Raw genomic sequence first — 23,539 nt, 5'->3', positions numbered from 1 at the left:
CCCTCCCCCCGGCCTGAATGAGCCAGAGCCCCCGAAGCAGCTGCTCCTTTAACCCCGTCCTGTGTGAGCAAAGAACAGACACCCTCAGGTGACCTACATGCAGAGGCGGGGCCACATCCAAAGCTGAACACCAGGAGCTATGAGAACAAAAAAGAGAAAGGGAAATTTCTCCCAGCAGCCTCAGAAGCAGCGGATTAAAGCTCCACAAACAACTTGATGTACCTGCATCTGTGGAATACCTGAATAGACAACAAATCACCCCAAATTGAGGAGGTGGACTTTGGGAGCAAGATATATTATTTTTTCCCCTTTTCCTCTTTTTGTGAGTGTGTATGTGTATGCCTCTGTGTGAGATTTTGTCTGTAGAGCTTTGCTTTCACCATTTGTCCTAGGGTTTTGTCCGTCCTTTTTTTTTTACTGAAAAAAAATTTTTTTCCATAATAATTATTTTTTATTTAATTATTTTATTTTATTTTATCTTACTTTATTTTATTTTATTTTATCCTCCTTCTTTCTTTCTTTCTATTTTTTCTCCCTTTTATTCTGAGCCATGTGGATGAAATGCTATTGGTGCTCCGGACAGGAGTCAGGGCTGTGCCTCTGAGGTGGGAGAGCCAACTTCAGGACACTGGTCCACAAGAGACCTCCCAGATCCATGTAATACCAAACAGTGAAAATCTCCCAGAGATCTCCATCTCAACACCAAGACCCAGCTTCACTCAACGACCAGCAAGCTATAGTGCTGGACATCCTATGCCAAACAACTAGCAAGACATGAACACAGCCCCATCCATCAGCAGAGAGGCTGTCTGAAATCATAATAAGGCCACAGACACCCTAAAACACACCAACAGACGTGGACCTGCCCACCAGAAAGACAAGATCCAGCCTCATCTACCAGAACACAGGCACTAGTCCCCTCCACCAGGAAGCCTACACAACCCACTGAACCAACCTTAGCCACTGGGGACAGATACCAAAAACAACAGGAACTACAAACCTGTAGCCTGTGAAAAGGAGACCCCAATGCAATACAAGCTTACCTCAAGAAACAGGAAACATCTCAAATAAACAACCTAACCATGCACCTAAAGCAGTTAGAGAAAGAAGAACAAAAAAACCCAAAGTTAGCAGAAGGAAAGAAATTATAAAGAGCAGATCAGAAATAAATCAAAAAGAAATGAAGGAAACAATAGCAAAGATCAATAAAACTAAAAGCTGGCTCTTTGAGAAGATAAACAAAATTGATAAGCCATTAGCCAGACTCATCAAGAAAAAAAGGGAGAAGACTCAGATCAATAGAATTAGAAATGAATAAGGAGAAGTAACAACTGACACTGCAGAAATACAAAGCATCCTAAGAGACTACTACAAGCAAATCTATGCCAATAAAATGGACAACCTGGAAGAAATGGACAAATTCTTAGAAATGCACAACCTGCCGAGACTGAACCAGAAAGAAATAGAAAATATGAACAGACCAATCACAAGCACTGAAATTGAAACTGTGATTAAAAATCTTCCAACAAACGAAAGCCCAGGACCAGATGGCTTCACAGGCGAATTCTATCAAACATTTAGAGAAGAACTAACACCATTCCTTCTCAAACTCTTCCAAAATATTGCAGAGGGAGGAACACTCCCAAACTCATTCTACGAGGCCACCATCACCCTGATACCAAAACCAGACAAATATGTCACAAAGAAAGAAAACTACAGGCCAATATCACTGATGAACATAGACGCAAAAATCCTCAACAAAATACTAGCAAACAGAATCCAACAGCACATTAAAAGGATCATACAACATGATCAAGTGGGGTTTATTCCAGGAATGCAAGGATTCTTCAATATACGCAAATCAATCAACGTGAAACACCATATTAACAAATTGAAGGAGAAAAACCATATGATCATCTCAATAGATGCAGAGAAAGCTTTCAACAAAATTCAACACCCATTTATGATAAAAGCCCTGCAGAAAGTAGGCATAGAGGGAACTTTCCTCAACATAATAAAGGCCATATATGACAAACCCACAGCCAACATCATCCTCAATGGTGAAAAACTGAAACCATTTCCACTAAGCTCAGGAACAAGACAAGGTTGCCCACTCTCACCACTATTATTCAACATAGTTTTGGAAGTTTTAGCCACAGCAGTCAGAGAAGAAAAAGAAATAAAAGGAATCTAAATCGGAAAAGAAAAAGTAAAGCCATCACTGTTTGCAGATGACATGATGCTATACATAGAGAATCCTAAAGATGCTACCAGAAAACTACTAGAGCTAATCAATGAATTTGGTAAAGTAACAGGATACAAAATTAATGCACAGAAATCTCTTGCATTTCTATACACTAATGTTGAAAAATCTGAAAGTGAAATTACGAAAACACTCCCATTTACCATTGCAACAAAAAGAATAAAATATCTAGGAATAAACCTACCTAAGGAGACAAAAGACTTGTATGCAGAAAATTATAAGACACTGATGAAAGAAATTAAAGATGATACAAATAGATGGAGAGATATACCATGTTCTTGGATTGGAAGAATCAACACTGTGAAAATGACTCTACTACCCAAAGCAATCTACAGATTCAATGCAATCCCTATCAAACTATCAATGGCATTTTTCACAGAACTAGAACAAAAAATTTCACAATTTGTATAGAAACACAAAAGACCCCGAATAGCCAAAGCAATCTTGAGAATGAAAAATGGAGCTAGAGGAATCAGGTTCCCTGACTTCAGACTATACTACAAAGCTACAGTAATCAAGACAGTATGGTACTGGCACAGAAACAGAAACATAGATCAATGGAACAAGATAGAAAGCCCAGAGATAAACTCACACACATATGGTCACCTTATCTTTGATAAAGGAGGCAAGCATATACAGTGGAGAAAAGACAGCATCTTCAATAAGTGGTGCTGGGAAAACTGGACAGCTACATGTAAAAGAATGAAATTAGAACACTCCCTAACACCATACACAAAAATAAACTCAAAATGGATTAAAGACCTAAATGTAAGGCCAGACAGTATCAAACTCTTAGAGGAAAACATAGGCAGAACACTCTATGACATAAATCACAGCAAGATCCTTTTTGACCCAGCTCCTACAGAAATGGAAATAAAAACAAAAATAAACAAATGGGACCTAATGAAACTTAAAAGCTTTTGCACAGCCAAGGAAACCATAAACAAGACCAAAAGACCACCCTCAGAATTGGAGAAAATATTTGCAAATGAAGCAACTGACAAAAGATTAATCTCCAAAATTTACAAGCACCTCATGAAGCTCAATAACAAAAAAACAAACAATCCAATCCAAAAATGGGCAGAAGACCTAAATAGACATTTCTCCAAAGAAGATATACAGATCGCCAACAAACACATGAAAGAATGCTCAACATCACTAATCATTAGAGAAATGCAAATCAAAACTACAATGCAGGGGCTTCCCTGGTGGTGCAGTGGTTGATAATCTGCCTGCCAATGCAGGGGACACGGGTTCGAGCCCTGGTCTGGGAGGATCCCACGTGCCGCGGAGTGGCTGGGCCCGTGAGCCACAATTACTGAGCCTGCGCGTTTGGACCCTGTGCTCCGCAACAGGAGAGGCCACGATAGTGAGAGGCCCGCGCACCGTGATGAAGAGTGGCCCCCGCTTGCCACAACTAGAGAAAGCCCTCGCACAGAAACGAAGACCCAACACAGCCATAAATAAATAAATAAATAAATAAATAAATAAATAAATAAATAAATAAAAAAAAACTACAATGCAATATCATCTCACACCGGTCAGAATGGCCATCATCCAAAAACCTACAAACAATAAATGCTGGAGAGGTTGTGGAGAAAAGGGAACCCTCTTGCACTGTTGGTGGGAATGTAAATTGATACAGCCACTATGGAGAACAGTATGGATGTTCCTTAAAAAAGTAAAAACAGAACTACCATACGACCCAGCAATCCCACTACTGGGCATATACCCTGAGAAAACCATAATTCAAAAAGAATCATGTACCAAAATGTTCATTGAAGCTCTATTTACAATATCCAGGACATGGAAGCAACCTAAGTGTCCATCATCAGATGAATGGATAAAGAAGATGTGGCACATATATACAATGGAATATTACTCAGCCGTAAAAAGAAACGAAATGGAGTTATTTGTAGTGAGGTGGATGGAGTTAGAGTCTGTCATACAGAGTGAAGTAAGTCAGAAAGAGAAAAACAAATACAGTATGCTAAGACATATATATGGAATCTAAGGAAGAAAAAAAAAAAGGTCATGAAGAACCTAGTGGCAAGACAGGAATAAAGACACAGACCTACTAGAGAATGGACTTGAGGATATGGGGAGGGGGAGGGGTGAGATGTGACAAAGTGAGAGAGTGACATGGACATTTATACACTACCAAACGTAAAATAGATAGCCAGTGGGAAGCAAACGCATAGCACAGGGAGATCAGCTCTGTGCTTTGTGACCACCTAGAGGGGTGGGATAGGGAGGGTGTTAGGGAGGGAGATGCAAGAGAGAAGAGATATGGGAACATATGTATATGTATAAGTGATTCACTTTGTTATAAAGCAGAAACTAACACACCATTGTAAAGCAATTATACTCCAATAAAGATGTTAAAAAAAAAAGGAAAGGAAAAGAATACAATATGACAAATTCAAATAAATAAATAACTAAATAAAAGTAAACTCAAAATGGATTAAAGCCATAAATGTAAGCATGGACACTGTAAATCTCTTAGAGGAAAACATAGGAAGAACATTTTTTGACATAAATCACAGCAAGATCTTTTTGACCCACCTTCTAGAGTAATGGAAATAAAACCAGAAATAAACAAATGGGACCTAATGAAACTTTAAAGCTTTTGCACAGCAAAGGAAACTATAAACAAGACAAAAAGACAACCCTCAGAATGGGAGAACATATTTGCAAATGAATCAATGGACAAAGGATTAGTCTCCAAAATATATAAACAGCTCATGCAGCTCAATATCAAAAAAACAAACAACCCAATCAAAAAATGGGCAGAAGACCTAAATAGCCATTTTTCCAAAGAAGACATACAGATGGTCAAGAGGCACATGAAAAGCTGCTCAACATCACTAATCATTAGAGAAATGCAAATCAGAACTACAATGAGGTATCACCTCACCCCAGTTAGAATGGGCATCATGAGACAATCCACAAACAACAAATGCTGGAGAGGGTGTGGAGAAAAGGGAACCCTCCTGCACTGTTGGTGGGAATGTAAATTGATACAGCCACTATGGAGAACAGTATGGAGGTTCCTTAAAAAACTGAAAATAGAATTACCATATGACCCGCAATCCCACCACTGGGCATATACCCAGAGAAAACCATAATTCAAAAAGATACATACACCCCAATGTTCATTGCAGCACTATTTACAATAGCCAGGTCATGGAAGCAACCTAAATGCCCATCGACAGACTTATGGATAAAGAAGTTGTGTTACATATATACAATGGAATATTACTCAGCCATAAAATGGAACGAAATTGAGTCATTTGTTGAGACGTGGATGGATCTAGAGACTGTCATACAGAGTGAAGTAAGTCAGAAAGAGAAAAACAAATATCGTATATTAACGTATACATGTGGAACCTAGAAAAATGGTACAGATGAACCTGTTTGCAGGACAGAAATTGAGACACAGATGTAGAGAAGAAACGTATGGACACCAAGGGGGGAAAGTGGCGGGGGTGTGGGTGATGGTGTGATGATTTGGGAGATTGGGATTGACATGTATACACTGATGTGTATAAAATGGATGACTAATACGAACCTGCTGTATTAAAAAATACAATAAAATAAAATTCAAAAATAAATAAATAAATAAATTGGCATTGGACTGTATTTTTTTGATTACTAGTGACTGTGACTGATTAAAGCACATTGAATCTATTGTATCCATAAGTTCAAAATGATATTCAAAAAAATCTAAGAGACACAAAATAACTCAGTGGATACCACTGTAAGTTGCTAAGGCAGCAATTCACTACTACGAAAATCATTAATTAAAGAAAATTAATCTTGTGTCTCTGGCATGAAGTGTGTTTCACAATAAGGAAATTGGGCGGGAGAAAGTTCTTCAATACAGAATGAATCATTTATAAATGCAGATGGAAGGACAGAAAGTTTACTGTAAATGCTAATGAAACCGCTGAGTCAGGCAATGGTCCCTGGCGGATATTAAAGCCATTAAGAGCAAAGGTAGTGGCAGGGAGCGTGACAGCAAACAGGCTGGGCTGCTACCACCTAAACTCACTGGGCAATCTCAGCGTTCCTGAAAGGAGGACACCGATTCCTTCTCCTCGATACAACTCAAACTCCCAGCACACCTGCGAAGTGTATGGGCCCCAAAATTTAACCTGAAGGCTTCAGATCTAAACTGTAGTCCGTCGGAGAGAGAGGGACTAGAGTAACAAACCAGGGTGCGGGATAGTCTACAGAAAAACAGAACAGGATTTTTCAACCAGATGGTGGTGCAGTAAAGACCTGGCAAGCCTGAGGCAGCCGTCATTAGAAGGGCCTTTAGAAGAGCCTGCTCCAGGGTCGGCCTTGGCTGACAGATCTGAGTACTTGGCTTTTGAAATGTTCCCTGTGGTATCAAGTGAGAAGGTTGCTCTGTGGGCCTGGAGTTCTGCATTCTGCTCTACCAGTATGCCTAAACTGTTGGTATAAAAGTGTGCCTTATTGTGAACATCTGCCTTACTTCTGGGAGCCTGGGACTTTGGTGGGCTGAGGGTGCCTATGTGACAAGCCCCCGACAGCAGCCTTGGGCTCTGAGTCTCAAGCATCCTGCCCTTGGCAGAAACACTGCCACGGGGGGCGGAGTGTGTTCTCTGTGGCCTCTCGGGGAGAAAACTGCTCAGCAACCTGCTCCTGGACCCCTCTGGACTCTGCCGGATCACAGAGTGTGTGCGTGGCCATAGGCACTCTGAAACAATGGTAATATTGATTGAAAAGAAAACAGAGGAAGAATGGAGAGAATAGAGCCGCCCCAGAATAAAAGAGACATGAAGAGAAAGAGCAATTAAACCAGTGAGTGGACCTTGCTGGACAACTAGGGGCTCAACTTGCTGGAGCCAGGCAGACCAGACAGCCGCAGGGGACTTCAGGAGCTATCCTGGTGACTCCTCCCTCAGCTCACCTCCTCGAAGGTCCAAGGCACTTCTCATACCTCGGGAAGAAACACCTCTTCACAGTCACATCCTCTCCTGACCCTCCAGTCTCAGCCCACTGGAGCCAACATTCCCATCAACACGTTGTTGTAAATCTGGTTTCACAATCAAACCAACAATGGACCTGCCCAGCCCTGGCAGTGTCTGTACTTTGTTCCATGCTATTGAAGGTATAGCCACACTTAAAGTTTCCCAGAAAAATTGAATTTATGGGACATGAGATCATTTGTAAAAAGGCTCATTAGCTGGGTTGATAAGCATAAAAGATAATAATCCTTCCCCACATGTAGCCCAAGGTCTCCCAGGTCCCCATCATGCACACAATCCTATGAAGCAGCTAGGGGGCATTTTAACATGCCCATCTTACAGAAGAAGACCCTGAGTCTCAGAGAGGTTCAACAATTGTCCCCTCAGGATCACACTTTGTGTGAGGAGCAAAGTGAGGGTGAGAAAATCACATGCATATTCAGTTTTCCCAATAAATTTTGCTGGTGCCTGGCAAAACTTATCTTGCATATGTCAATTGCCAAGATTCAGCAGATATTCCAGTACAGAGCAATTTTCTACCTAGAATGAGGGAAATGTTACTTTTTAGGAAAGACACTATTTCAATTTGATTAAGATGCAAGACTGAGCCCATCCCTAGCACCCAACAAGTAAGTGTTAAAATACACTTGTGGGCACACAGATAAACCCAGGAGAGCAGGCATGCAAGTTACCTCAAATATAATCAGCACGTAGACCCCAGCAAGAATGACCGCAGCAATGGTCACTTGTGCTTCAATGCTTGTACGGAGGTATTGATGAGCCATCAAAAGAGGAACAACCTGGGTCTGCTGGAGGGAGGCTCGAACGCTGATGGAAACAGGCTCTCTGCAGAATGAAGCAAAGATCTTACCACTGATAAGGGAAACAGCCCAGCCATCAACCATTAGTGCTTGCTCGCTCGGTGTCTTTCCCAACACGTCATCCATGGCCATAACCAGAGCCTGAACTGATCTCAGAGTGACTCACACAATGCCTGACCTGGCAGATGGGGAGCCCTGAGCACAGGCAAGCTGTATGCGATGCATGCACAGCCTCCCCATGGCCAGGCCCCTCTGACATAGCTACTCAGCCCCCATTAGGCAGCACCTTCTTTGCTTCAGTGGCCACTCCAACAATGAACAGGGAGCAGGGAAGTTCACAGTGGCTCTAGCCATTTAATTTTCCCTCTGCCTCCTCACCACATACCTGATTGCTTTACCTGCTAACAAATAACATAGCCGACTATTCTCACATGTGAGAGATTTGGAAAAGGATGTGCAACCTGAGAACAGGTAGACAGGTTGTCACCAACAGTGTGAAAGCACCAGGAACAAGAAGCATGTAAGTCATCAACAGCATGTGGCATGGTGAAACTAAAGCACTTTCTAAAATTTCAGTAACTGTTCTGAGCTGAATTGTGTCCCTTCAATATGTGGACTTCCTAACCCCACTTCAGAATGTGACTGTATTTGGAGATAAGGTCTTTACAAAGGTGTTAAGTCAAAAATAGTGATACCAATATGACTGGTGTCCTTATAAGAAAAGGAGTTTGGGGCACAGACATGCACAGGGGGACAAGCACGTGAGAACACAGGGGAAAGATGGTGTCTACACACCAAGGAGAGGGGCCTCAGGAGAGACACACCCTGCTGACAACTTGAGGAAATAAATTTCTACTGTTTAAGCCACCCGTCTGTGACATTTGTTATAGCAGGCCTAGCAAACTCATACAGTAACCAAGAGTACAGACTTAATATGGAGTGGCATTAAAGAAAAAAAGAATCCTAAAGTTTTCTAGAATTCCCCATTGCATAGCTTCATGATATTAATGAATTTAAAGCATCAGCTATAAAATACCATTTGCTTCAAAATGGGCCCTGTAATCAATCCTCTTACTTCCTGACACGTGTGGTTTTGACGCCCGGCCACAGCCTCATGTTCACTGTCTACACAAGAGGAGCATCTCGTCCAAGCCAGTAACTGGCCTGGCTATTCATAACTGGAGTCCCAAGGGTCACACTTCTCTAGGTGAGCGTGTCCCAGAGGAGCTACCCCAAGACCTCAGTCACCAAGACCCACCTGCTCAGAACCTCAAAGGTCTTGCTCAGCACCGTGCGCTCACTTCTGCTTGGATTTAAAAATACCGTCCAGTTATGAGTGACCTGTAAAAGTCAAAGCATGAAATCCTGGTAAGGCTTTGAACCTGGGCCGTCACCTGGGGTCCCGCGCTGTTCAATGTAGGTCCTTGTTTAGAATAAGAAAAGGCGAAAGAGAGGAGCATGAAGCCTTTTCGCACAGAGACACCAGAGATGGCCAGGTGGTGTGCAGCTGGAAATGTCCACAACTGGAGGGCTGTGTTTAAGAAAAATACGGAAGTACAAATACAGAATTCATGTGCAAAGACACAAAGATATAGAAGTAAATACAATTTATTAAGAGAAAAGGAAATCACTGCACATTACTGGAGACTTGGAGTCTTCTGAACCCGCTGAGGCAACTGAAGAGAAAGGCTTGCTTAGAACTGCTTCCTGTTTGCAAACTGAAGGCAGGAAACTCTCCACACCCAGGTCACAGGAGTCTGTGGGAGGGAGGGCCCGAGGATGAGCTGCCTTTGCTGCGGCCCAAAGTGCCTGTACGTTCTCGTCAGGAGCAGAGGAGTGGAGAAGCCAGCTGAGAAGGGCCAGATGTGTGCAAAGATGGAGGTGTGCCCGGGCAGAGGCAGGCAGCCTGACTAACGTTGCCAGGGAAATTTCAATGGGAGGACAGGAGTCTTGCCGCCCACAAATCATAAAGAAAATTGAAAATAGGAACTCTGAAATCAGTCAAAGCATGAACGTGAGATCAAAAGTTCTCTTAAACACTTCCGTGTTTGGAAAGAGTGTATCAGAAAAAAATCCTTCAGTAAAGATCTCCTGTGTTGTGTTTCTGGAGCAGGCAACTATGTCAGCAGGCTGCAAAAGGTCATACACTCCTCCACACAAGGTCACAAAAGAAGCCAAGAGAAGATGAAATGTGCCTACCTCGTCTTTACCGAGGGGCCAGTGAGCTGTGCGCTGCAAACAGAGAAGCCAAGTTTATGTCCTAAGATCACAGCCAGAGCCACCGGTTTAGAACATCAGTGCAACATCAGCCATTGCCCATGAAACCTCAGCCTTCTTCATAATGAGACATTGGCTCTGGGGACACTTCTCTGCATGGCAGAAAAATGTGATGGGTGCAGTAACCCACCATTACTCCAGTGATACTCCATTTTGGATGACACAGCCTTGTGTACCAGCAGGGTTTCCTTCTATTAGTTATAATAGGGAAAACCCATGAACTAGTGATACGACTTCATATAGAAGTCATCATGATAATCCAGGGGAGTCACTGAGGTCAGGACTTGGGGCACAAGTCAGGACGCACAGAGAGGGGCCAGGCCTTGTCTGGGGTCTGGGACATGGTGACAACGCCACTGCTGGCTCTCCTAGCCTTCACAGGATGTGAACTGAAGGCTTTGGCTTAGACGCTGAGCACAAGGTCCTATTGCTATAGAAGCAGAAGCTTGGGGAAACCAGACACAGTCTTAGCCAAGTGTCCACAAACTCAAGGGAACCGTGGTATTGGAGTACCTTCTGTACCATGAGGTAAGGCTCAGGTTTAACTGCACTTTCAAATATATAATGTTTCCCTGAATTGCCCAGCAAAATCACTCTAAATTTAAAAAAAACAAAAACAAAACCTCAAAAGCCTGACTTTACTGAAATGGTGAGAGTTTTATAACTGTCTTAGAGAAAAGAGAATTTCAAAGACAAAGCAAAAGATAAGGGCTTGCCTAATAACGATGTCATTGCCTTATGGCTCCCATCAAATCAATTAGAGAGGAAACTCAATTTATAAAGAGGTGAAATGAGTTTTTACAATTCCTTTCAAATAACTTATAAGTGTAACCTGCTGTGGCCGCCACCGCCTGGAGCCTGGAGCATTAGCCTGGGTCACCTCCACCACCACGTGCTCTTCTCTCCCGAGATGACTTGGGCCACTGGCCACCAGGGCCCCTGCCAGGTCCACTTGGAGCAGCATGGAGTCTGCATGGCTGCTGAGGTTCACAGCTGGGGGGGGCGTCAAGGTGAACTACAAAGCAAGGAGGAGAGGCCTGGAGGGTCCCCCCCAACACCTTTCCCACGTTCCCAGGGAACACCCATCTTGGAAAGTGCACAAGGAAATGTATGTCCAGGCCGTCCCTTCCACCTGTGCCGCTGCCCTGACTGCTCCTACCTCTTCAGCCCCTCACCCCTGACACGCGCAATTGGTTTTGCTTTGTTTAGTTGCGTTTTGAATCCTCTGGTTTAACATTTAGGTGGTGTCTCCCATCCTACTATCATCTCTGCTTCCACTCTTTGCAGCCAGCATAAAACGCCTGCCCCAGTTCCTGGACTCATGATGAGCAGTAGACAAAATGGATGCATGAATGAACAGATGAACTAATCCACAGCCACGCCCAAATCCTAAGGTGCCCGGTGAGAAATCACAAGGAGAACTGAGCAAGAAATCTGAAATCGGCTAAATCAGTGAAGTCCACTGCAATGAAAGGAGCAAAATCCACTGCAAAGTCCACTGCAATGTTGTGGTGTCAGCAGTGACTTGTGGATCCCAGCAAACTGGAGCCTGTGGTCGAGCCCACCCCTGCAGACAGCTTTGATCCTTGCCTTCAGCCATGCTGAACAGTCTGCTGTGCTGCTAACACACGGGCAGTCCCCTGCCTTTGCTTCAGATGCCTCCCCCAAATCTGGAGAACCACACTATCTTTTGAGATCCTGCTCAAGCTCTCCTCTTCTTAAATCCTTCCTTGTCATCCACAGCTTGAGTGGATCCTCACTCCTTCCTGCATCCTCCATAGATCAGGAGGATTTACGTCTTTCAGGCCTGACTTGACCCGTCCCCGCTGTGAGCCCCAGGGCCACTCTCCTCGGAGTTCCTGGCTCACAGTCTCCATGCTGTTCTTCTAATAAGCATGATCATCTACTCTACTCTGGTTGTCCCAGCACAGAGGCCCATGTCCTGGAGGCCCTTGCATGGTGGGGAGAAAGACACACGAGCAAAGCACTTCTGAACAGCAGACAATGTACTGCTCTGGTATATGGAACAAGGCTGTGAGATCCACCTAAACTGTAGAGTCCCCTCAGGCTTACCCTTCAGTTTGCTTTAGACCTTATCGAACGCTGGGCTAAGGTGCACTGGCCAGGACCTCCTCCTTAACCAAACTGGAGTCAGGCTCCTCTGAGCCCTTTTCTCAGCTAGGCCTTGACCTGGGCCTGGTGAGCCACAGAATAGGGGTGTTAACGTCTTATAGGCTCTTCCTCCATGAACCCCAGCAGGTGCTCACAGGGAAGATGGGTAGAATGGGGAGAACCTTGAGAAAGCCTTAATTTGCTGGGGAAGTACATCAAATCTGGTAGCCTGAGGATGTGGTGCAACCACAGCAGCTGGGGGCAGGTAAGAGAGGAGAGCAGCTCTACCCCTGAGGGAGGGGTAGGAACAGGGCAGAGCTTGGCAGACAGATGGAAAGAGGCCAAGAAATTCCAAGTGTCTGGGGCACTGAAGGTTACCATGGCAACTACAAACCACAACACAGCCAACCTCTAACTAGATTTACACAACTCACCCCACCCCAAAACTAAGGCCCATAGAAGTTAAGGTGTGATCATCTCCAAGCTTAAAACTTTACCTCGTGCTATGGACTGAATGTCCATGTCCCCTATATTCATATGTTGAAGCCCTGAGCACCTGTGTGGCTATACTTGGAGATGGGGCCTCTAAGGAAGTAACTGAGGTTCAGTGAGGTCATGGGGTGAGGCCCTGATCTGATAGGATTAGTGTCCTTGTAAGAAGAGATACCAGAGAGCTCTCACTCTCTCTACACACACACTCATAAACACACACACACACAGGAAAGGAAAGGCCCTGTGAGGACATAGCAGGAAGGTGACCATCTGCAAGCCAGAAAGAGAGCCCTCATTAGAAATCAAATCAGCCCACCCTGACCTTGGATGTCCAGCCTCCAGAACTGTGAGAAATAAATGTCTGGTGTTTAAGCCACCCAGGCTGTGGTATTCTGTTATGGCAGCTGAGGCCTACAAAAATGCAAGAGAGCCCAGAGTATAAGAAACCAGGCAATCATCAAACTCAGATGACACAGCCAAGGAAAGAACCAATGAACTTAAAGATAGGTTAAGAGGAACCACCCAAGCCAAAACACAAGAGGGTGGGGGCAGGGAACAGAACAGAGTATCCAAGAGCCACAGGAAGCCGGGCCTTAACTAAAACGCACTGTTTGGCTGCTGTCACCCTTCCATGGAGAACCTCACCACCACCCACCCATCGCAGTCTCACTAGTGCCCCTCCCCTTCTGTTCTGAAGCCTCATCTTTCACCAAACATCCTGGAGGAACAAAACACACACAGGGAGGAACGGTAATTGCTTAGGCTGTGACCTTGGGCAACAGGCATGATAGTTTTTGGGTCTCTTCACTTTGTTACTCAACCATGGGTGACTGTCCATCTCAGTACAGGTTTGGATACAGTAGCTTTCCAGCGGTGACACAGCCAGCAACTGCCAGAACTTTCCTTGATCTGGATACAGGCTAAATAAAATCTGTAACAATCAGAAACATTTAATGATAGATTTGTGGTGTGAGAACAATAGGATTTAAGTAACTTTGATAAGAGCTGAAAATATGGGTATGATAATGGTGCTGCTTCATGTATCCAAAATTCACCAGCTTACTCTAAATAGCTTTTCTGAGATATTAAAAGATAAAATTCTGATCCATTATACTATTTTCTGCTACAATGGGCCTTGATTGTTGATATTTGCCAATTTTAAGGATTAAATACCCAGCCATAAAATTAAATCATCAGGGGAGGGTAAACATGGTTTTCCCATACTGGAGAGTAGGAAATACAACCCATATGATGGTGGGAGCACATGCTTGTGGAATTTGCAGAGTATCTTATACTTCATCAGAAAGTAAATTAAACTGATGATGAGATAACAGATTACAGAAGTTCAAAACAAATTCCTCAAATTCTGTTTTGGATCGTGTCCACAAATCACCAAAATTTCAATTACCAGAAGAAGGATGAAGACTAGACACAGAGCTCAGGTCAGCTCTCAGGGGTCAGGGGAGACTTGGGCCACCCATACTTCCTCCTTGGATACCCCAGTACACCCACCCACCAGGCTATGATAAGCAGCTAGGGTTTCAGAACCACATAACTGTGTGAATAGGAAGTAGAAAGGCAAACTGGTAGCCAAAAAAGTAAACTCATGAAGTTTTCAGAGTTCAATGCAATTGTTTTTTTGTTCTGTGCTTAGATTTCCTTTCTCTGTGCCACTGCTCTCCTTCCATGTGGATTATTAAAGAATGCCTATACTCATTTCAATTCAGCCAGAATTGACTTCATGCACCCTTGCTGTCTGAAATGCAACATTGTTCCCTATATGTCACACTGAGAAGAGGAGACTCTTGTCATGTACAATCCTGCACACACATAGAGCCCCAACCCTCATGCCCACACACACAGATAATGAAGACCATGTATTCACAGCTACACGTGGTCACATACACAGCTTCCAGTCACAAAGGGCACCCAGCATGGCTGTCACCACAGTCTGCCTACAGAGAAAGGCCACAGCCACACCAGTCCTGGAGTCCACAGGGCACAGGTATGGAAACACCACTCACCCACCCCTTCCTTGCTCACAATCTCATACCCTGTCACAGCGGCACATACCAACCACCTACTGGTGTCTCCCAAAAATGGCCCACACAAACTATCCTATGCCAATGCTAAAAATAGGTAACTATTAACTCTAGCAATAACTCCCTAGGCACACACACAACCTCAAAATGCTCACAGACTGCAAAAGACCCACACGTCCCACGGAGGCATGCCCACACACAAACACACAGCCAGGCACTCGGTACCTCACACCCATGTGCACACACACAGGCACACAGGCAGACGTGGGGGCCTCACACCCACATGCACACACACAAATGGGGGGCCTCACACTCACTCATTCAGCAAATGTATTTTGAGTGCCTACAACGTGATCTCGGCTAGGGCCACATCAGGGCATACACCACACAAATGCTGGCAGTGAAACTCGTGACCCCTCAAGTCAGAGGGAACACTTAGGTCACCTCCAGGGCCCTGGCTCTGCAGCCCTCCCTGGGGATGTATGGGCAATTAAAATCAGAGCAGCCTCCAGGGAAGGGGCAAACATAGAACTTCACTCTCTCCCAAACAGGGTGGCTCAGCTGGGAGCCATCCCAAAGGGGCACTGAGACATTCCTGGGGGCACCCATGATTGCTGGACATGTCCCAACACAACTAAAGAGTGTTTACTGCATGTGGTTGAAAAGAGAATTTGGCAAGCCGCTTAAGGTGGGAATTGAGACCTGGAGGCAAGCTAACTGCCTTCCACAGAGCAAAGCCAGGTCCTCAGGGCTTCCATTGTATGACTGGAGACAACAACAGAGGAGCGTTGCTAAGGGCAGGCCTCCCTAGCCACCCCCAGGCTGCCATCCCACACACCCTCAGTAACTCCTACAAAGAAATGTGTGAGCCCCACACGTCAGGTGCCCTGTTACCCAGCACGATGCACCCGGAGGCTCTGCTGAGCAGACAGCAGAGCTCAGGGTGCCATGGTACTCACAGAGCACAGCACCACAAAGACAAATAAGCCCGTGACTTTCAGCCACCGCACACAGCACCTGCAAGAGAAAAGACAGGCCCCAGGTCACACTGACAGCAGTCTTGCTTACACGTGCCCTGAACTGTCAAACCTCAGATGTCTGCTGAAGCCTTGGGTAATGTCTATCTCAAAGCACATGTGTGAAATTCTTTCCATAACATGGTATGAAGGAAGATACTGCTGAGGACAAAAGCAGATTGGTGGAGGTTATAGAGGGGAACAAACTTAACCCTGAGTGTCTGAACACCGCTTCTTACCAGAGATGCTGAAGTTCAAGATTTGAGCCTCTTCACTAGCCGTTTAAAGGCTCTAGTTTCCTGGAAACAAGCTTTATCTCAGCTCTCAGATTCATATTTATCAATTATTTTCCCCTAAGTTTTCTGGAAGGTAGGAATATGGATTTGATCATCAAATAAACATCGACTGAGACATAACCATACAATTCAAGAAAGAAATTGCAGTGCTATAACCAGTTGTACCAGCAGAGTCCTTTAAGAATTCCTTAGGAGATAATTCAATAGACAATCAGGCCCTCTGAGGGCTCCTGATAGCACCCTGGCCCAGTCATCATTACACACTTCTTAATTGTGGCCCTCAGGTCCTTGGTGAATGTGGGCCTGGCAGCCACTCCAGGCTTATCTCTGCTCCTGTCACCTCCCCAGGGCCCACCAGATCCTACCTCCTGAAGACATAATCACTGCCTAGTGCTGGGGGGTGCTCTCCCGTGGCCATTTCTCAAGAGCAAGCCCTGGGGTATCTGTGTTATGTCTTTGCAAAAGGAAGGGTGCTGGTACACAGCCTGTGCTTGACACATGTTTGTAGAACGAAGGATTAAAGTCTATATAGGGATATCTTTTTCAAAACTTTTCTGATCCTTTCAAAATGGTAAAATCTTGTTTTGCATTCTCTCAGATTTAATGAATTTGATGAATAATATTTCACCCTTCCAAATTATGATCAATAGCTCCTATTCAAATGGGAATCAAAAAACATTTCCTTTTAAAGCATGAAGCATTAATTGAACTATTTTTTATATACATTTTTTTAAACATCTTTATTAGAGTATAATTGCTTTACAATGGTGTGTCAGTTTCTGCTTTATAACAAAGTGGATCAGCCATACATATGCACATGTCCCCACATCTCATCCCTCCTGCATCTCCCTCCTTCCCACCCTCCTTATCCCACCCCTCTAGGTGGTCACAAAGCACCGAGCTGATCTCCCTGTGCTATGCGGCTGCTTCCCACTAGCTATCTATTTTATGTTTGGTAGTGTATGTATGTCCATGCCACTCTCTCACTTTGTCCCAGCTTACCCTACCCCCTCCCCGTATCTTCAAATCCATTCTCTAGTAGGTGTGCATCTTTATGCCCGTCTTGCCCCAAATGAACTATTTTAAATACTAATTTCTTTCTACGTAAATGACATATACAGCAGAGCTGACCATCCAAAATAATTTTTACAAGTTTCTTCAATAATCATGTGTAGTACTTTCTAGACATGTTAAAAAGAATGGCACTAAGTCTTTCAGTTAAGTGGCAAGTTTGAGGCAACTATTCTACAAATCGTAAAAGATAAAACAACCACTGAATGTAAAGGCTTAAATGTACTTGGTTCTATTTTCCATGGTATGGGACATTTGAGGAAGCTCGCACCCTCTGGAGATGTGAGGTAGCCAGCTGGGGAAGGGTGTTAACAATGTCAGCGCTTACCATCATGGTGACCTATGGGGCCAGGTCCCTGTTCACACACTTTCACATGATTCAAATAATTTTATAGCACATTAATCGGCCAATATTTGTCACACCTATGAGAAGAGCTAAGACCCATCAAGGTGGAGAAACTACACATGGCTGGGAGGCATGGTGGGAAAAGTCATCTCCATGGTCAAGCACTGGTGGGGGACCTGGGGCCACATTCCTCCCCCCACCCCTTTGCTCCTCTCACAACCTGCATGACCTCAGGCAAAATCCTTACCCTCTCTGAAGTACGTCCTTCATCTACCTCTCAGGATTGCCTGAAAGATCAGTAGGACAACTGAGAGTGGGCCTCTCTAGGTAAAGACGGATACACTTTGGGATGAGGGTAGGTACGCTTCTAATCAGCCCTTCAAACAGCTTCAGAAAAGCTGGGCCCCCTAATGTAGAGAAATAATAACAGTAATATTTGATAGCTTCATGGTGTCTTCTCACCTATCCATGGGTTTTCACATAGACCATTTTAGTGGAAGCCCACGGAAGGCTGTGGAGTGAAGGGAATGCCAGGCGACAAGGAGACAGTTGCACGGACATGCCCGGCCCTGCTGGTTCCTCAGCTACCTCGGAGCAGATACATAATGGGGACCTTGGTGGTCCTGGTATTCTGTCCCTGGAAATGCCACTTTCAAATGTGTGGCACTCAACAGAACCCCTCCTTCAAGTAAATGCTCACGCAGAAGCCTCAACAGACAAACAAGGGAGAGATCACTCCTGCTCCGACCCGCGCGGGGGGTGCTGCAAAGTTCCCTCAGATCCCCAGCGCACGTGCGCCCTCCGCCCTCCTATGCATGCACGGAGGACTCGGCCTCTCTCTGCCCCACCTGCAGCTGCATCACCCCTAAAAAGTCTCTTTCTCTTTCCTGTGCAGAACCCTTCTAATAACGTGCTTCATCACTGACTACAAATGATAATATCAGCTTCTAAAACACCACAGGGACTACTTCATCCACAAAACCTCATGGGCGTGAAGACCGCAGCCACACAACAGAAAGGACAGGTGTGTAGGGTGTTAGTCATTTAGGTCTGTAATTGGGTTTTCTTGTAGCCTTAAAGGCTCCATGCTGGTTCGAACGCCGCTTTATCTGTCTTCCAGGGCCTGGAGGAAAGGAAGATTACCTTCCAGGAAGGTGCCGCCTAGCCTTCTTCCTCACCTCCACCCTGTCCTCGGGAAGGATGTGGCGAGGGCAATACCCGCACCGCGCCCCACTCCCCAGCCCAGTCCCAGGTGGGCGGCGTGCGCTGTGCGACCAACACCCTGTGCCAGTGCTGGCACTCCAAGTCTTCCTACCTCAACTTGGAAAGACGGAACCTGATGTGAGCGCTGTCCAGAAGCTCCCCCTTCTCTGAAGAGGCGGATCCAGAGGAACCTACCAGCTCTCTGCTCAGCAGGGATCCGCCCTCCCACTCAGCAGAGCTGTTCTCCCAAGATTCTTCAGCAGTGATGAACTCTGGGTGGTAAACGGGCACGCACCGTGACCTGGAAATCAAGGCTGTGTGGTTATTTTCACGGAAATAGTAGCATCTCCAAAGCAACACTTCATCTCAGGGGTGAGCGTGAAATGTACAATCAATACTTGTTTTTAAAAGGACCATCGATATTGTAGTACTGTCAGACTGGTGGGAGTGGGTCTTTCTTGACATCACAGACCCTGGACTGGAGGGAAATCGTCTGGGGTCACACAGTCTTCAAAATAAATTGTGGACCTTCAAGAAACATCAGCTTGTTCTGAGTTTGGAACTTTCCAGTAAAGCTTTTTCTGGCTCAGACCAGCTCCAGCTCATTTCAGTTTTTGCTTTCTCTTTGATTGTGCTGGAGTTCTCAATACCTGGTCCTGTTATACTCATCCTGAAGCACAGTGAGTGGCGTAAGCCTTTTCTCCTCTTTGTAGGTATCTATCTGTAATGGAGATGTAGGGGAGATGGTCTACCTAGCTTTCCCACCCAACATAAGCACGAGCAGGAGTGGGGAATATCAGTACTGGACTAGATGGGCCCAAGAATGGGACCTATATCTAGAAGGATGAATCAAGGGGTATCATAAACTTTTATCAAAATTACATGTGGATATATCCATTTAATTTTGGTTGAATCCCTGAACAACTGAACAACTCATTCAGTACAGATTCTCAGTCAGCACTTGACTCTAGTAAGGCTGCACCAAGCCCAGAATTTTCCTGTGGAAATACATGGAATACTTGTGGGGTGGCAATATTGACACAAGAGCCACAATCTATTATGTTATGCCTCTCAAGCTATGCCTTTCGAACCCAGTTAGCTCAACAGGGCATCGTGATTCTCCTGAACTCTTATCACTGCTTTAGGACTGGCTCACAACAAGAAAAATAGTCTTATTCATAAGGAGAAGTTCAAAGATGCAAATTAGGCTCTGTGAAACCAATATGTAACAAGATAACAGATGATGTTGACAGTGTGAAAACTTTGAAAATAATCAGTAATCTTGTCCAAGAATTTTGTGACTGGGAAATGTCACAGATGTGTGAGGAATAATATCACAAACCCTCTCAACTGATGAACAAACACAACTGTGACTGAAATTGGAACCAAGGAAACTGTTTTTAAGTAGAAAGAGGAAAGCTTATGTCACTGTTTCTGGAGTAGTGCGTTGCAATAGAACTTTCCATGGTGGTGGAAATGTTCTCTGCATGTCCAGTATGGTAGCTACAAGTGCTCATGGCCACTTGAAATGTGTAACTGGAGAACTGAATTTTTAATTTTATTGAATTTTAACTAATTTGACTTTGAATAACCATGTGTGATATGTGGCTACCATGCTGGTCAGTATAGGTGTGGGGCATGCTTTGACTCTTAGCTGCACACTCCTGCCCTCAACATCTTGAAAAGGACACATTCTCTTCTGAAAATATGTAAATTAATGGATGTTATCCTAATAAGCCATTTGATCAAATTAAAACTGCAACAAAATAATGCTGGCAAAAACTAAAGCATCAAAAAACCTTGCCACCACCAATACCTCAGTAAGCCTCATGCAGAACAAAAAAAGGAAAACATTTTGTAAGTAAACCTGACTCATGTTCTGCTCCTCTGAAGTGATTTTTGTGATATGAGGCACAGCTCAGCATCCCAGGGCCAGTCTCTGTGTTCCACAAGCCCAGGATAAATGCTTTCACATTATTGGTTTTCCAGAGAAGCATGAGTTGTAAAATGTCTCAGGCCTTAACAGTTTACCAAGTAGCTCAAAGGAAAGCATTAAAAGGAATAGATTGTAAAGTGTTGGTTTTCAAAGTTACTGATTAGAAGACATGGAAGAGAGTTGCTGTCCCCCGGTGGTAGAGGCTTTGCTGGGCACTGGGCTGGCAGGCATAACCACGGATGACACAAGAGCAAGTTCCAAAGTCAGGACATGAATTTGGTGTTTAAGAGCAAAGGAGAAGAAGCATTGACTCTTGAAGGAGTTGTGGAGGAACCAAGGTTTCACAAAGGAGGTGACATTTGAGCCCCCTTACACTTGAGTGGGACTGACCTGGAGAGCCAGAGAGGAGAGGAGGTCCCTCTAGTAAAATGGGCTAAGTGGGAACTTTTTCAGGGAAACACAACTTGTCATCAGGGGTCTCCTGGAGGAAGCCACACTGGCTCTGCATTGGGAAGTGACAAATCAAGACTCCTACACCCTGTCCAAATCCTGTGAACTTGAGTCTTAGGATGGTGAGACCAGGAACCCACATGGCATATGAGCACCCCAAAATTCTGATGCACCCTAGAGTGGGACGATCCCCCCACCCCCGAACATTTACAGACAGGGCTGGAGAGAGGGTGGGTAGTTCCTCAGAGGCTGTGGGAGAGAGGCCAAGTGCAAGGGTCAGTGGGCAGGAAAGGAAGGCCCATGACAATGTCACCAAGTTTGGAATGTGTGGGCAGTCGGGGGACACCAAACAGATGGCTCAAGCTTCTGGAAGTTTGTCTTCAGAACAGAGGATGGAGGCCTGAGCCAGGGCCCTTCACCCTGAGGGAGAGAGTCTGTAACTCATCCTACAGATCAACTCTGCTCATCGGTTCCAGAACCACCCACGTTTATCCTCAAAAGGAACTTCAGATTTACAGGAAGTAGAGTTTTCTTTTAAATCACACATTTTTCAGCTTCGTAACTACTGACATTTGAGCCAGATAACTCTTTGTTGTGGGGACTGTCCTGTGCAATGCAGGATGTTTAGCAGCATCCCTGCCCTCTACCCCAAATGCCAGTAGTACCCCTCCCCCATTTGTGACAACAAAAAATGTCCCCTGACAGTGCCAACCTCAACCCTGGTTGAGAAGCCCTGGCCTGGCAAGATGGCCTTTCCCAGCTGTGTGCATGCATGAGTGTGTACATGTGCTATTCAGTCACTGCAGGGTTATGCTCAAGGTTACTTGGCAATTCATAAGGCACAGAATACAACCACTAGAGTCATGAACACACATTGAATCGACAAGGATCTAGCAGAGACCATACATGTCAGGTAAAAATTCATATCTCAGGAAGAAATTCTCCAGCATAAGTGCAAAGGATAATGCTCGGAGATTTCTTAATTTTATAGGAAAGAAAGAAAAAAACACCTCACCCTTTCTCTTGTGAGAAATTCCTCAGCAAAGGTGTGTTTTCTGTAAAGCAGGGGTCTTTAGAACTGGAGCTGAAGAACTGGGGGAAAGGAGGGTGAGACCTGAAAAACAAAGTGAAGGAAAGGGATCACCAACACAAAATGATGGCTGTGCTCACTGGTGGTTGTGGCTAGATTCAAGAACGTGCCCAGGAGTCAGTGGTACATCTTCTTTATCCATTCATCTGTTGATGGACACTTAGGTGATGTGGCACATATATACAGTGGAATAATACTCAGCCATAAAAAGGAATGAAACTGAGTTATTTGTAGTGAGGTGGATGGACCTAGAGACTGTCATACAGAGTGAAGTAAGTCAGAAAGAGAAAAACAAATACCGTATGCTAACACATATATATATGGAATCTAAAAAAAAGAAAAAAGAAAAAGAAATGGTCAGAAGAACCTAGGGGCAAGGTGGGACTAAAGATGCAGACCTACTAGAGAATGGACTTGAGGATATGGGGAGGGGGAAGGGTAAGCTGGGACAAAGTGAGAGAGTGGCATGGACCTATATACACTACGAAACGTAAAATAGATAGCTAGTGGGAAGCAGTCGCATAGCACAGGGAGATCAGCTCAGTGGTTTGTGACCACCTAGAGAGGTGGGATAGGGAGGGTGGGAGGGAGAGAGATGCAAGAGGGAAGAGATATGGGGACGTGTGTATATGTATAACTGATTCACTTTGTTATAAAGCAGAAACTAACACACGATTGTAAAGCCATATACTCCAATAAAGATGTTTAAAAAAAAAAGAAAAAGAAAAAAAAAAGAGTCAGTGGTAAATTTCACACGTTATATCTGAATTGTAAAAAGCTGGAGTTTTAGGAAAGAAAATTAGAAACAACTCTCCTCCCCAGCCTAAACCAGATTGGAAGTGCAAAGCAGAAGCTCACATAGACTAGATGCTGTGGGATCAATACTTTTAGGCTCACTTTAGCATTAAAATATGTTCCAGCCATCTTTGCCATTCCATGCAGAGTTTTTCCTCAAGAAAACCATTCAGAATCTGATGGGCCTGTTTATATTCAGAAAATTCTGTTTCCTAAGATCACAATATTTAAATATCACACATTTAAAATACCCTAATAGCTTCCCTTGAGAGATTAAGCAGCAGAAGTCAGGCTGATGGAGTCATAATGAAATGATAACCAGGATAGCAGGG

General features: G+C 44.5%; 1 protein-coding gene across 8 annotated transcripts in view; it reads right to left on the bottom strand.

Annotated features, from left to right (window-relative positions):
- Nucleotides 1-23,539, bottom strand: part of OCA2 (OCA2 melanosomal transmembrane protein) — a 281,194-nt gene that overhangs the window by 186,068 nt on the left and 71,587 nt on the right. For all 8 annotated transcript variants that reach the window (XM_007182886.3, XM_057550707.1, XM_007182888.3 and 5 more), the window contains 7 exons: nt 22,338-22,436; nt 19,049-19,237; nt 15,964-16,021; nt 13,821-13,893; nt 11,191-11,351; nt 9,340-9,422; nt 7,953-8,106 (listed from right to left, as the gene is read on the bottom strand). In XM_007182886.3, coding sequence (XP_007182948.2) covers nt 7,953-8,106; nt 9,340-9,422; nt 11,191-11,351; nt 13,821-13,893; nt 15,964-16,021; nt 19,049-19,237; nt 22,338-22,436 — 817 coding nt within the window. The remainder of the gene's footprint in view (nt 1-7,952; nt 8,107-9,339; nt 9,423-11,190; nt 11,352-13,820; nt 13,894-15,963; nt 16,022-19,048; nt 19,238-22,337; nt 22,437-23,539) is intronic.

This window comes from Balaenoptera acutorostrata, chromosome 8 (genome assembly GCF_949987535.1).
Source record: "Balaenoptera acutorostrata chromosome 8, mBalAcu1.1, whole genome shotgun sequence".
Taxonomy (NCBI): domain Eukaryota; kingdom Metazoa; phylum Chordata; class Mammalia; order Artiodactyla; family Balaenopteridae; genus Balaenoptera; species Balaenoptera acutorostrata.
This window is presented reverse-complemented; position numbering and strand designations above follow the sequence as displayed.